The sequence below is a fragment of the Rhinolophus sinicus genome, chromosome 7 (genome assembly GCF_057876585.1).
Source record: "Rhinolophus sinicus isolate RSI-liver-muscle chromosome 7, RSI-T2T, whole genome shotgun sequence".
Classification (NCBI taxonomy): Eukaryota; Metazoa; Chordata; class Mammalia; order Chiroptera; family Rhinolophidae; genus Rhinolophus; species Rhinolophus sinicus.
In genome coordinates this window covers 4,760,199-4,775,655 of record NC_142507.1, presented here as the reverse complement: position 1 = coordinate 4,775,655, position 15,457 = coordinate 4,760,199, and the positions used below count along the sequence as shown (strand labels likewise).

General features: G+C 45.0%; 1 protein-coding gene across 7 annotated transcripts in view; it reads right to left on the bottom strand.

The window, feature by feature from the left end:
• The window catches only part of TPD52 (tumor protein D52), an 86,401-nt gene that overhangs the window by 29,217 nt on the left and 41,727 nt on the right, over positions 1–15,457 (bottom strand). Inside the window, exon 1 of one of the 7 annotated variants that reach the window (XM_019725532.3) lies at positions 5,878–6,307. The exons of 1 other annotated variant lie outside the window; for it this stretch is intronic. In XM_019725532.3, coding sequence (XP_019581091.2) covers positions 5,878–6,001 — 124 coding nt within the window. In that variant the 5' untranslated portion in view covers positions 6,002–6,307. Of the gene's footprint in view, positions 1–5,877; positions 6,308–15,457 lie in introns of those variants that run through there. 5 more of the 7 variants (XM_019725547.3, XM_019725540.3, XM_019725555.3 and 2 more) reach the window with 5 other exon arrangements.

Genomic DNA, 15,457 nt, shown 5'->3' with positions numbered 1-15,457 from the left:
ATATACAAAATAAAAGGACCTGGTAGACTAGATCAAAAACAATTGCTTCATTGTGTCCAAATGGGCAGTTTCCCTAAACCTAGAGTTCAAATTGTGCCTATAGGTTTTTCTAGACATGCTCCCATTCCCCTATGTTCAGTAAGAGTGCAGTATTTATTGTAGAGGTGGAGTCTGGCTTTGGGGAAAAAAGATGTGAATTTCTCATTCATAACATGAAGCTTGGGAAACAGGAACGATTTAATGTGCATGTTACTTAAAACTATAAGTAATCCAAAAAATTCTGATTTGACTCTTAATTTTAACGTGCCTCCTCAGAATCTGATGGAAAGAATCTGTTTTAAAAAGAGAGAAAGGGGACACAATATGACTACAATTTAATGAGGTCTAATGTACTAGCCAGGCACGGAGAGTCACAAGTTATCTCATAAAAAATGAAAAACGAAAGCCTTACCACCAACTTGGGATGAGAGGAGGGGAATTTATTTTCAGTAGGGCAGGGAGGCCCTCCGAGGTTAGTAATTTGTGTTAGTCACAGAGGTGAGATGCAAACACAGGCCCTTCTGACTCTAAATTCTTTCTCCTTCACATACACTTTTTCTCAGAGAAGCGCCAATGAGCAGGGAGGAAAAAGGGCAAATCACCGAAGTGCAGCTGGAGGCAGAGGACAGAGGCGTTTTATAATACTTCACGGAGGGTCTGAGAATATATGGGGCTCCCACAACGCAGCCTAAGAGCCTTTCTGTTATTAACATGTTAGCCATTTCCTTAATTCTTCTAGCTGTGCCAACAGATTGTCCACCTGTCTTCAATTCCATGCACGAGACCCCGGAGAGTTTTGGGGGGCAGGGGAGGACCTGCAGCCCACAGCCAGGCTGCTGGGTGGGGTGCCCAGGTGAGAGTCCCACTGCCCAGGAGGCAATGGAGAACATGGCAGAGACCAGGAGGGTCATCTCCATCAATCCTAAAACACAATGTTTTTCTTTCACATTTTACATCTTTGAACTTGAGACGTGCTGTATATCCAGCCAGGTAAGCTGTCTTTGATGGCTTAGTTGTTTATCACTTGTAACTGTGCTTCAATATCTGCAAAATGGGCAAGAGTGGCTTAGACAATCGCAGATCTCTTTTTTTTAAAGACAGGCTGCAACACAGACATTTTGTGGCTTATTAAATAAACAAACAAACAAACAAACAAACAAACAGACATGGGTTATTCCTAGTTGAAAAGCAATTCGGGTAACTTACACAATGCACATGAAGGTGTTTCAGAAAAACTTTTAACTTATTTTTCTTTAAAAAGTATGCACAGGAGCATTGTGGTCAACATATATGTCTGAATAAATCTAAAAGAATGTTAACGGGCATAAAATTAAAATTTTAAGTGAAAATAAAGCATTTGTTTTTTTAGTTTAACTTGAAGCCATTTTTTCCGCCTTAATGAAACATAAAATAAGGGTACATCTTAAAATCCGTGACATCTTAGATGTGATGAAATATGATACTTCAGACTTCAGGGAACTTGTTAGTAAATTTGAGGAAAATTAAGTTCTTAGGTTTCAGGCTTCGGTGGAAATGTGTGTGACGGGCCAGTCATGTGGGGAACGATGAGGAAGAATGGGGAAAAGATTTCAGTCTTGAACGTGTCTCCATGTCTGCCCCACCAAGTCCCAATGTCATATCCTTATCTTTTCAGTTCAGTACTCACCGTCCCTGGAACAGTGTTTTATTTGAACTGATTTATTGGATTTATTGAAACTAAGTTTCTCTTTATGTGCCCATGCATAGCCACCACTCCCATGCTTGCCGCATACTCCCAAAAATGTCCACCAGGGAAAGAAACAAGCACTGACTTTGGATCCTGTATCTTTCACCCAGTACAGTTCTGGAGGACAGATTCTCAGAAACACTCTCTGAATAAGTGATTTACATGAAGGTACACAGTTGAGCTAAAGGAAAGGAAAGAACTGTCTCCTTTCATTATCTACCTCATAGTTTGAGTTTTTTATTCTATATTTTTCATTCTCACTTCACTGCTTTCACCTACAAAGGTTTTTCTAGTTAGAATATACAAAATGTCACTTTTCTAAACAAATACAACTGTGCCTTACAATCCATCCAAAGGTGATTACATTTGGAGGTCATCTGCCTTCACATTACAGAGAAAGCGCCTGCACCACAGGTGGTACAGGTGGGGCACAAATGATATCATAGAAGGAAAAATATAATGAAAAAAAAAAAAAAAAAAACCCAAAAAACACAAGAGTGAAAATCTTCAATTACTTCTGGTCCATCAGTCCCCATAACCCCAATCAAGTGTAAAACTAGTAACCGGGGCACCCCACAAAAGAGAAACAAAAGGTCAGCCATGGAGAGATTGGGGGGTCCCCAAAAGGAAGTCACTTCCATCCTTAAATTTCCTCTCTAGGAATAAGGAGGGTCTACATTTCTTTAACTCTGATCCGATTTTTCCTTAGAAAACAAACCATCGGCGTGTCTGCTGCTTAAGGCCTTCACAATCATGAAAAACTTTCATGAAGTGATCACCACTTCCCTAAAAAGAAGGGAGAATGACAGAGAGCAGAAATCAAGCAGGGTAATAAACAGAGTGCGAAGAAGGGCTCAGCTAAGGAATTTCAGTTTCGTTTTCTTATTTCAGTGTTTTCAGAGTTTCAATTTGACAGCATAAAACTAAAATGTCAGATTTTTAAGCGGCTTCTCCTATTTCCTGGCATCGCCAGAAATAACCCAAGGTTTTTTTTTATAGCCCAGGACTGCATCCTTCTGCATACCAGAAAATTCTTAAGAAGAGTGATTCTATATAAATAACATTTGGAAAACCATCCCTGTAGGGAGTCACAGAATGGAACAGAAAATGTCACAAAGGACCCCAGGTACTATCCTTTGAAATGCCAGCCCTGACCAGCAACTGCAGACATGGGATGGGATGTTCAGGTCCATGGAGCAGAGAAAGAATCAACAAGCTGCCCCCGCAGTAAAACCCGTGACCAAAGGAAAGGTTATGCCTTGAATGAGTAAGTTGTTCTATCATATTCATTACCAGAGAGGCCAAAATAGTGGGATGTGAAAAAAAAACAAAAAACACACAAATAAAAAGCCAACCACTGGCTTGGGAACTGAGACATAAGTACAAGTCCCAACTTACGCTACCTGAGCTTTGTGACTTGGGGACTTCATAGCATGTCTCTCGGCCTCAATGTTCACATCTGTAAAATGGACTGAAATATGAACTAGCTACTTCTTGCCAGTTTCGTTCCATCCATCCATCCATCTATCCATCCATCCATCCATCCATCCATCCATCCAACAAATATAGAGCCACAGATGTCAAGCGCGGTTCCAAGTGCTGGGGAAAAGCAGTGAATGAAAAGACTGACATTCCTAATGGAGCTTATATTCCTGATTCTGAAACTTACTAGAAATCAGTGTTTTTCGAAGTGTGGGCTGTGAAACCCGCTTAACAGCACCAAATGAACATTTTAGAGAGAACAAATCGGACAGCATGAAATATCAGAGTATGTCACACATCGGAAGGATAAATTCTGCTTCAGTGGTTGATATTTGTATTGGCGAGAGCTGCAGGTCCAGAAGTCTAAGGCATTTCGGAAGGTAGGTTGGTTCCACGGAAAGAGTTGAAAAGTCCCTGACAAAGATCTCTTTCTGTTTCGGCCACTGGCCCTCATCCCGCCCTTCACTCAGATTGCTTCTGAGGGACATTCTGCCCATAGATTAAATCTCATTATTTTCTCATTGGCCCCACGATGGCATTTGGGATAAATGTGGAAGAATGTGTTTGAGATCAGCGTTCCCAACCTTTCTGAGGCGGGTTCCTTTTAACTTCACTTCTTTGCACACGACTTGTCTGCTGGTTAAGGAAATGCACAGGAGCTTTTAAATGGATTAGTAGTGTTATCGGTCCTGAGAGCTCAACATGGAAACACAAAGAGAACAAATGCAAAGAAGACTCAATATTCATTCCATCTACGCCCCACGTTTGATGTTCAAACAGGCTGGCAGGCTTCTTGTGCCCTGAGGGGACCCGGAACTGAGACTGGGGGTCACTGTTCTAGATGCCCTGCTTTCATTTGCTTAGTCGAGACTCACCGTGTTCCTTACTAGATGACTGCTTATGATGGTTTCTGTTTGCTTTACTGCTCTCTCCCCCTCCTTTTTTTCAATTAAAGCAAACTGCAAAATGTGAGCGCTAGTGGGTACCTGAGTTTAGTTTTTGTTGTTCCCTTGCTTTTTTATAATTCTGTTTTTAATCCTATGAAGCCAGACGCCTACAGATCGCTACTAGGAATTGGGAAGGTAATCTCTGGAAATCTGCCTAGAGAGGTACCCAACCCTACCAACTGCTATTGTTTTATCAGAAAGCATCCAAAGGCAGCAATTATTGCAACCGGGAAAGTGAAAGGAGGTGAAACAGAGATACAGAGAGAGTGCCCGGGAACTAAAACAAGCCGTGTAAATCCTCCTGAAATCTCAGACCCTTGCACGCTGATCACCAGGCTCTACCTCAAGTCAGTTAACTTTTGGCCCGGCCCCCATGGCCCCGTCACTTGGGCTTCCCTCCGTCATGGAACTCTAACTCCCCTACTGTGTGTGCTGTTCTTAAAGCATTTCCTACACTCAGGACTCAGAAGTCAGGACGGATGACGCCATCCTTTTAGGGCCAGGGAGAGGGCAGGATTCACTTTGTGACAGAGGTCCAAGAGGGCCAGAGAGATAGTGGAAAGGCAGCAAAGGAGAGGGCTTCCTGGCACGCTGGCTCCCCCAGAAGACACCCAGCTGCTGCCCACCAGCCCCCAACCTCTAGAGACCAGCTCTGACACGCTATTTCCAATGCTCTCCCTTCCTGGAAATCCAAACTACACCCCAAAAGTGATTCAGATGGCAGCCAACCACCAGAGGACTGTTGTTTTTAGCACACACCTTACCGTCAGCAAAGCCACAACTCAAATACTGATAACAGGTTTCATGCTGTATCCATCACCATTTTTTTTCTACCTTACAAAGAGCAAAATGGGACCTATTCTTCATTAATAAGGAAAAATGTAACCTGTAGGGAAATCTGCTTACTTCTCTGGCACCTCACAGAGGTCATTTAACCGTCTCCGAGCTTCACTGTAAAATGAGGGAACTGGTCTGGGTAATGGCTAACAGCTCTGTGAAGTTTCATGCTCCCAAATGCAGACCTTCCCAGTGGGAACTCCTGGCCTTAGAAAACTCTCGAACCAGCATGTATGAAGGAATGACCAAAGGAACCGCACTTGGAGCTTCTCTATTTAAAAACAAATCTCTTGCCCTGGGTATGTCCATATGTTGCTCTTAGTATTCCGGAACAAAGTCCAAGGCAACCTCCACAAGGACGACCTTAAATGTCACCAGTGGTGGAGATGCTTAAGCCTCATAAGCCTTAGCAAAGACAAAATCGGGGGTGGAGGGGGCGTTCTTCATAAATTACATAGGTGACTGAAAAACAAGCGCCTTCAGATGCCCCCATTTTTGTTATTTATGTGCTCAATGAATTCCAAGTGATCAAAAGAACTCGAATGCTCATATAAATATCATTGTCTATAAAATCTAAAATCCCATTATACATGCCTACGTACATTATATGTATACACATGCGCGCACGCGTGCACACACAGACACACACACACACACACACACACACAAAATATTTCATGAGCCATCTATCTCTCTGCTTGAAATCTGTAACTGCGTTGTTAACCAGTTTCAACACGGCAGCACCCCGGTCCGTCTTTACACTTCGATAATTTTAAAGCCAGGCAAACCCCAAGGGATACCCAGGTTTTGTTACAGCAAACTTCACTTCAGAAAGTTTGTAGTTACCAAATTTCGGAAGAGTAGGTGATCCGGGTGGAGATGAATTTCCACTGGGAGACAAGTAGAGATAGCTTTTGTTCACGCCCGCATCAAAATCAAATGGGGACTGGTAGTCCTCGTAAAACTCCATCTCTCTAGAGTCCACTGCAGACAGATGCAGGACCCATGGTATGGCAGTCACCTGGAGCTCTTCAGTTGAGGTCCCGTCGCGCCACGCTGCCCTCCACCCCTGCCCCGTGCACCCTCGCTGAAAACATCAACCTGGGGTGGAGGGACCCGGCCTCCCGGCCCAGGTGCTTTCTGCTCAGAGCCTTCCCACCCTCTGGCTTGTTTAACAAGTGACTTCTCCTGAGGACCCAGGAAGTCTCTATTCACCACCTGCTGCTCCTTTTGGTCAACAAGGAACAACCTGGCTGGGAGCGGCGCTTTCTTCGGTCAACAAAGGAGGGCTGGGACCTGCACCACGGCAGGCTGCCCAGAGGTACAAACAGTGCAAACACACGCCAGACGCTGGCAGAATGACAGGAAACTACCATTTAGCTTTTTGTTGTTTTTTAGCCAGTCAGCTGACCAAAATTACACCAGGGTGGACTTAATCCTCTAGGACAAGGAAGGATTACTACTCAGTAATCTCCAGCAAATGCCATCTGGGTGGTACTTTGTTTTTACCTGGATTACAGCCGGATTCTGAAAGCCAAGCGGCCTGGGTTTGTGATCAGCTTTCTAAGTACAAGTTGGTATAGAATTAAAGCTCTATTGCCACTATTACTTTAAAGTAACGTCTGATTTAGTGTAACAAAAATTTCAGTTTGACCTTCCACCCTTCCTCCCTCCCTCCCTTTCTCCTCCCTCCTCCCTTCCTTCCTTCCTTCCTCCTTTCTCTCTCTCTCTCTCTCTCTCTCTCTCTCTCTCTCTTTCTCATCCCCTTCCCTCCCCTCCCCTCCCCTCTCCTCTCCTCTCCTCTCCCTTCCTTTTCTGGGAAGTCTGTTTTAGTTACATGTACTTTAAAGAGAAGAACCAACTCTGAAGGTAGAGCTTCCAGGTATTACCACACCTTCTTTTTTTAACCAAGGCCACGCCTCTTCAGGTGCAAGAAACCTGGGTGCACACATGCAGGTAAAACGCCTGCAATGCAGAGGCCTGGGCCCCAGTTAGTCTGTCAAAGAGAATTCGAAGTGACCACATTCATTTCCTTTGCACCAGTCTCTGAGCAGACCCATTCTAACTAACTCTGGCCTTTGCTGGAGGAACTTGGCAGTTCCTGCCACTTTTGCCCACATGATTCATCTGCTACTAAGGAGGTAAAAATAAAGGGCACTCTCCCTTAGGTGGGCATGGTCTGTCACTGCATGACAACAACAAAAGAAGCCGTTCTATCTTTTCAACTCTACCTGATAAAAAGGGAACTCGATATACTTTCCCTGGATTGGAAGCAACATGAAAACCTAAAATATTTTAAGCATTAAAACAAAATCTGGGCCAGCCCGGTGGCTCAGGCGGTTAGAGCTCCGTGCTCCTAACTCTGAAGGCTGCCAGTTAGATTCCCACATGGGCCAGTGGGCTCTCAACCATAAGGTTGCCAGTTCAATTCCTCGAGTCCCGCAAGGGATGGTGGGCTCCGGCCCCTGCAACTAGCAACAGCAACTGGACCTAGAGCTGAGCTGCACCCTCCACAACTAAAACTGAAAGGACAACAACTTGAAGCTGAACGGCACCCTCCACAACTAAGATTGAAAAGACAACAACTTGACTTGGAAAAATGTCCTGGAAGTACACACTGTTCCTCATTAAAGTCCTGTTCCCCTTCCCCAATAAAGAAAAAAAAAATCTGCATGTCTAATGTATAAAATATAAGTGTACCAAGACAGTTTATATTCATCTCAACGTATGATTCATTTTCTGTTTTTCTTTGTTAGTCTCTTGTTGTACTCAATTTTTGGCAAGTCTTTATCTTAAGTTTTTAAAAAGTTTATTTGTAACAACAACAAAAAATCAATCTGTATTTTTCTCCTAAAAGACATCAAAATTTGGGCAAGTCTAAGTGCTGTTCACTCGCTATTGAAAAACAGAATAAATGGTTTCCTTTCTATTATTATTTGAAAAAATGAATTGTCTGGTTTCTTGACCCCCCACAGTATCTCTTCCTGAGATGGGACAGTGCCATAGTTATGTCCTTGGGCCAGAGTGTGGTTGGTAGGGTCCCTGCCCACTCAGTACTCTCTGCGGCCATCGGTCACTCACTCACTGGTAGAAAAAGCATTTCTCCACACCCATTCTGCCTCCTAGGGCCACAAGCATTAGAAGGTGTCATGGAGTGAATGTTTGTGTCCCTCAAAATGTATAGATTGAATCCATAACCCCCAAGGTGATGGTATTTGGAGGTTGGGCCTCTGGGAGGTGATGAGGTTCAGATGAGGCCATGAGGGTGAGGTCCCCCTGATGGGACTAGTGCCCTTGTAAAGAGAAGAGAGCCAGCTGAAGCTCTCCCTCCACCATGGGAAGACACAACAAAACAATAGCCATCTTCCAACCAGGAAAAGGGTTCTCCCCAGGAACCAAATCAACCAGCACTCTGATCTTGAATTCCCCATCCTCCAGAACTGTGAGAAATAAATGCCTGTTGTTATAAGCCCCCTGGTCTATGGTAACTTATTATAGCAGCCGGAACTCAGAGAGAAGACATCAGCACTGATGCATATTCAATGCCAAGCCTTTATCTGCCTGAAGCACTGCCTGTTTTCTGCTTGCTAAAGTCCTTCATCTTTCCACACTTAGGCAGAAATGCCACCTCTTCTCAGAACCCCTCTCTCTTCCCAGCTCTGGCTTCCTATAGCAGCACACAGAATGTCCTCCCCTCCACGTAGGCACCAATTCTCGAAGTTTGGGTTCTGATCAGTGTGGAAAGAAGAAAGCAAACAGTGGCTCGGGCAGATATGACATGCCTTATATATAAATACGAGGATTTAGAATTTAAGTGATGGCTGAAGTTTTTATTCCACCTGCTTAGGGAGAATCTTCGGACTGTTCTATAACAGCCTGCCTCTCTGAATCAGCTGTAGTTCTCCCTTCAGACCCTTGTCAAGAATTCCGGCATGAAAGGAACGTGAGAGCAGAAGACCAGAGGTGGACAAGGCATGGGATATGTTAACAGAATGGCAAAAATTCAGTTGACTCAAGAGTCAGGTACCAAGGAAAAGGGAGTTGTAAGATATAAAAATGGAAATGCAGCTTGGGGACAGACCATTAAAGACCTTAAGTGACAAACTTTTACACTTAATATATACGTGTGCCAAAAAGCCTCTGAAGGTGTTTGGGCCAGGTAAAGACAGGATTAAAAAGTTTTATGACGATGACTCTGGAAACGGTGTATAGGATGCACTGTAGGTAGAAAAAGGCTGAAAGAGAGGGGACTCAGAGCGAGTCTACTGTTACAGTCCAGGCAGGAGGGAGAGAAGCCTCTGTAACTGTGGCAGCTGTTTCTAGTTCCTGCCGTGGGCTATTGGCCCAAAGGAGGAAAAACCAGGTGAGATTTGGCCCTGTGCTGCTGGACACTGCCACGCGGGTGTTCCAAATGGACTTCAAAATCACCATGCACAAGACTGAATTCACCAGTTTTCCTCACGACGCTCCTAAGTCCAAGTTCGTCATCCTGAGCCACCTCGGCCTGACCTCAGACGAATGGTTTCCAAGTATCCCTGCTTTGCAGGGAGGCACCACCAACAGCTGCTCATTCACCTTGCACAGCATGCCTTCTCGTCCCTCCCACTGTTTGTCACTGTCCACACCCTAGTTCAGACCTACCTGGAGTGTTCTGGTAGGGACCCGCCCAGCGACAGGGTGGCAGATGCCTGCTGTTTGTCTACCTAGCGCCCTCTTTTCTTTGACAAATCCCTCTTCACCTGCCCCACGGGTTAGAGTTGACCACAGTTCCCACCTATGCCCAGCTCCGGGCGTGGGCTTCTGCTTCAGAACCAGTCTGTGCAGACCCCCCATCCCCTGTTCATGGGGACTGGCCTAAGGGTAGACATCTGATGCAAACAGCGCCAACTACAGGCCTTCATTGATGTTCACTCGATGAGTAAGGCGAGAGAGGGACTCTTCCTGTAACGTGAGCTGGTGGATACCAGTATGCAGGGTCCAGGGGGCTCTCTCTCTCTCCCCAGGCCAACAGGCAAGAGAATCAGTGCTGACACAGGGAAGGCATGAAATGGAGACAGGTAAAGGATGGAGGAGCCAGTCGGAGCCCCCCCTCCCCCACCCCAGCTGCCCTGGGCTTCCCAGTTATTAAACAAACACATTTCCATTCTGCTTCACTTATGGTGGATGTTGGCTTCTATCATTTCAGTGGGAAAAGTCCTACAATACCTACTTTCCAATCATTTCCCACTATTACCCCCCCACACACACACCACACACACACAAACACACACATATTTCAACCATACTTGATTTTCCTGTTTCTGGAACACATCCTAAACTTGGCCTAGACAATGTTCTCAAACTAGAGTCTCTTTTCCCTGTATTTTTACCCATCAAATTCCTACCTACTCACCAAGCTCAACTTAATAAGTCACATATAAATGGTATATGTCCAAGGATGTTCATGTTAGTGCTATCGAAAATGGAAAAAACCAACAGCTCAAGTGCCTACTAAAAAGTGGATTACGTATTTAAATGCTACATAGAACATCCTTATAAAAGTGAACTGGCATCTTAAGATGCTTAACCATAGAGCTGGGAGAACTATGGGGGTAGCTGGGCCCCTTGTTAACTCTCTAGTCCTGACTTCCTGTTAAAACTTTGTGGTAACTTCTGGGGGAGCAATGCTAATAAGTAGAATAGCCACCTTGGAATTGGGGCTTTTCGCACGCGTGCGGCCTGTTGGAGTGTCGGTAGGAAGTGTGCATTCGCACACTACTGGGGTGACCTCGTTTCCTTTTCTTTTCCCAAATCAACTGCTTTTTTGGTGGATTTTTTGGAGAGTTATTTTGGCCAGCCGACAATCCATATAATAGAAAATTAGGCCAACGTTAATACAATGATGTAGACATGTCTATATTTCACAGGGAAAGATATTCTTGAGACAGTCAGTAAAAAAAAAGCAATGTTCCAACACTGTTTGTATTGTATGATCCATAAATGTGTAATAATTGGGGAGAGAGAGAGACCAACCAGCCAAAAGAGAAACAAAATGGTCAGGAGAAATCCATCCTACAACCCCAGGAAAGTGCTATGCACGGCAGTGTCAGCAGAGGGAGCCCCTGCGCAGCTCAGGTTAACAGCCGGCTAAGTGCACACTACAGAGCAATAGCCCATTAGGTGAGTCATGCTATTGCAAATGGAAGGGGAGGAAGTACAAACGCCCATAAAGAATATTAAGTTTCTGCCTGCCTATTAATACATCACTCAAATCGGTCTGGGTAGGCTCTCCCTAATTTTGAAAGATATTTAAGGGTAGTCTGCTGTAAAAGCTGTATGACACATACAAACATGCACTTGGGGGGCTTCAGAGGGCACACAGACAGACGATGTGATTACCCGATAGGAGAGGCAGGCCACTGAAAGGCCAGGAGGACGTTCCAGGACGGAGGCTGGGGGTTAATGAACACCACACCGGTTTCACTCCCCGCCCTCCCACCTCATGCCGCAATACGCAAACTTTCACTCTAAAGCACACAAGAAAGAGTACCATGAACCAAGCACACAGAAAAGCACTTAGTTTTAAATATGGAATTTAATTTAAAAAATAAGCCTCAAAACCACTGTGAGGTAAGCAGTATGACTGTCCATGTTTCAGATGGAAAACAAAGCAAAGGCAGTTGCTGTAAACACCCAGACCCACCTAACGCTAGCAGTGAAGGAGCTGGGATCTGAAACCAGGGGGTCTGCCTCCAAAGCCTGTGTCGTTTCTGGAACAGGAGAAAGTGGAGTAAAGTTAAGAACCAGGCGAGGAGCCAGGATGTCACATGCAAATCACCTGAGGATCTTATTACAATTCAGTCGGCATCGCTGACAAGCTCCCGGTGACAGGAGGGTGCTGGTGGGGACCACACTGGAGCAACCAGGTGATGGAGGCCCTGGAATGGCAGCCTGGGGAGTGCGAACGTGATTTTTACATTTGTTAGCGTTTATTTGATCCTCCAGTAGCACAGGGATAGTGACATGATCTCCAATTTTCAGATGAGTAAATGTAAGGAACTGAGCAAGGAAGAACAGAGTCCTACGGTCTCAGAGCAGTGATCATCCTCACTCCGCACCTAAGTCCCCTTATTAGTAACGGGCGGGAGAGGCACAGAGCTGTGCCTTAGAAAGACTGTTCTCGCCTTTATATGAAGACGGATTACAGAGGGGAGATGGGAAACCAGGGAAACTATCAACAGCACCAAGGACTGAATTGTGTCCCCTCCAGAAATGCGTATGTTGAAGTCCTAGACCCCAATGTGACTGTATTTTAGATATAGGGCCTTGAAGGAGGTAATTAAGGTGAAAGGAGGTCTTAGGGTGGGATCTGAAAGGTCATAGGGTGGGGCCCGAATCCAAGAGGACTGGTGTCCCTATAAGAGGACGAGACGCCAGGGACACACACACGCAGAAGAACAGTCTTGTGAACACAGCAAGAAGAAGGTGGCCGTCTGCAAACCCAGCAGAGAGTCCTCACCAGAAACCAACCCTGCTGGCTCCTGGATCTTGGACTTCCAGCCTCCACCGCTCGGAGAAAATAAACTTCTGTTGTTTAAGCACCGCAGTCTGTGGCATTCCGTCATGGCAGTCTGAGTGGACTAATACCAACAGTGTGCTCCAGGGAACAACAGTGGGACTAGAAAAGCAGACATATTGTGAGACACCACGGAGGGGTCACCAGCAGATCTTGGAGCCCAACTAGGGTGTGGGGGACAAAGAAGACCACTATAACCGTGGTTCCCCAGCAGGAGTTGTGTAGATGGGGCAGTGTTAATTAAGACGGCAGCAAAAGAGTGTGATGGAAGGAGGCAGAAGGGAAACTTTAGATGACCAGACAATGGATTCCATTTGGGCAGGTTTGGTTTATAATGCTCAGGAGATTTTTGAATGGCAATGGTCTGCCAGCAGTTAGAAGTTAACCTCTGGGGCTCCGAAAAAGGTGACGGCCAAGGATGTCAATGTGGGAAACGAGAGACTGTTAAGGGAGAGCCCAAAGAGAAGAGAGCTCCTATGAAAGAAAGAAGAAAGGAATGGAAGGAGAGAGGGAGGGAGGGAGGGAGGGAGGGAGGGAGGGAGGGAGGGAGAGGGAGGGAGGGAGGGAGGAGGAAGGAGGAAGAAAGGAAGGAAGGAAGGAAGGAAGGAAGGAAGGAAGGAAGGAAGGAAGGAAGGGAAACAAGATAATGAGTGCCTGCAAGTAGAAAGCAGGTCACGGAGCCTAAAAAGGGGTAGGAAATGCCCTTTGGTGGTGATGACGGTGACGACAACAGTATGATCTATCCCTAAGGAGCCCTTACAATGCTCCAGACATTCTTCTGTGCACTTCACACTGACCTTATGGGGTAGGTTTTTCTCTAGCCCCATTTTACAGATGAGAAAACTGAGGCACACAGAATTTAAGTAACTTGTCCTAGGTACACAGCTACGAAGTGGTGAAGCTAGGGCTTGAACTTGGGTAGTCTGGCTCAAGGACTCTTAAAAAGCAAGAAAAAGAACATGGAAGATGATAAACCTGAGGGACCAACATCACGGGAATAATGGGACGAGAGAAAGTGGACACCACTAAAAGCAAAAGAAACTTCAAAACAAGTCTAGGTGGAGTGTTTTTCTGCCCTCTCAAAAAAACTGGAATTGCATCCGGGTCCAGCAGACAGACCAGGGGCCTTCTGTTCCATTAAGAAATGTTTTTTGAAATATTAAAGATCAAGAGTTATAATGAGAATGAGGCTTCATTCCTTTCCTCAACCTATCTTCAAACATATGTCCCGGTTGACCTTTAGCTGGGAAAGCCAGAACCTGTTGAGAAACCTCAAAAATGCCTGCCTTATCTGTCACAAGCCAGAGACTGGAATCCAAAGCGTCCAAGATCTCACTATGTCAGGAAGGTCCCTCCTCTCTGATGCCTTCGGGCCATGTTCCTGCCGAGACTGTTCTCACACTGGAGGTATCATTAGAACACCGGAAAATAATACAAGGCTAGCGCGATATTCATTATGGACCCAGATAATTAACTACGATATACAGCTTTTTCATTTTATAAATAGAGTTGGAGTTGAAACTTTACGGTCCCTCCTGGTGGTTTCCATGACTACAGGTTCAGGGAAAAGTTCTCCAACCAGTGCTTCTCAGACTTTAATATGTTCACAGAGCATCTGGGGACAGTGTTGAACAGTCAGCCTTTGGACGGGCTCCGGGCAATTGCTGATGCTTGCATTAGATAGCGGACACTACATCTGCCTTAGGATGAAAGCTTGAGAAATTCTAAATACTCACCACTCTCTGTGGCCGTAGCACTTTCTAAATAGGTATCTCCTTTTGAAAATAAGAGCCAGATTTTACAGCGAAACAGCTTTTTGTGTGTGTGTGTGTGTGTGTGTGTGTGTGTGTGTGTGTGTGTGTTTCTGTTTTCCTGCTATCCTAACGGTCCCCAAAGCGTGCAGGTTGAGATAGGGGACAGAACTGGCTATGTGACGACAGGGCGTACACCTGCCTGGCCTTTTCAATGTGGAATTTCTTAGAGTCTGGAATTACAACAACATAAACAGAGTTGAAACAATGGCTCAGGAAGACGGGAATGAAAGCAGGCCATTCCGTCCCAGAGTCTCAACAATGTATTTAAGAGCACAGGGGTCTCTATGGTGAGATTATTGGACAATAAAAGAGCTTTCGATCAGGCTAAATGTTTCCAATTTGCTGACTGAGTATAAACAGACCTCTGCAGAGGTACATAAACATGCCCCACTGTCAGAACCTACGTAAAAGGAAAAAACGCACTGGCGGACCAGATTTCAATTTGGAAAAACATCCACCCTGCTTACACAGCTATTCTTAGCAACTAGAGGCTCCTGTGAAACACTTTTCCTTAAGGGAATGGGAGGTACTCAAGAACAGTAGGCACTTATTTAAAATTAATATTTGGCCATGAACTTCCATCATCACAAACATACTCAAAATACTCTACCACCAACTCAGACATTTAGGCAGCTCAGCTTCCTCTTCAGCTGTAATAAATTAATTAGGTGTATCCATTGGGTCAACGATTGAAAAACTACACAGCATGAATACTGCCCATTGTATCTCAAATGTTATGAAGAAATAGAGTTTCGTGCCCAAATGTCTAGCGTTTCTGTCTGAACCTGCTACTCTGGTTAAGAAATGCCATTTACAATGATAGATTTCACATATTTTCCCTTTGAAAGACAGATTTTACATACTTCCTTTTTTAAGGTAGAACACCAATGCTTACAAGTCAACTCAAGAGAGCCCGTTGGCTTCAAACCAAATCAATGACTGGCAGGCAGAAACAGCCTTTCTTTCTTCCAACACAAACCTGAGGACCTGAAAACTGTAAACATCTGACGATAGTACAACCTCTATTTACTATTGTTAAGACTCCTTGCTGACTTTT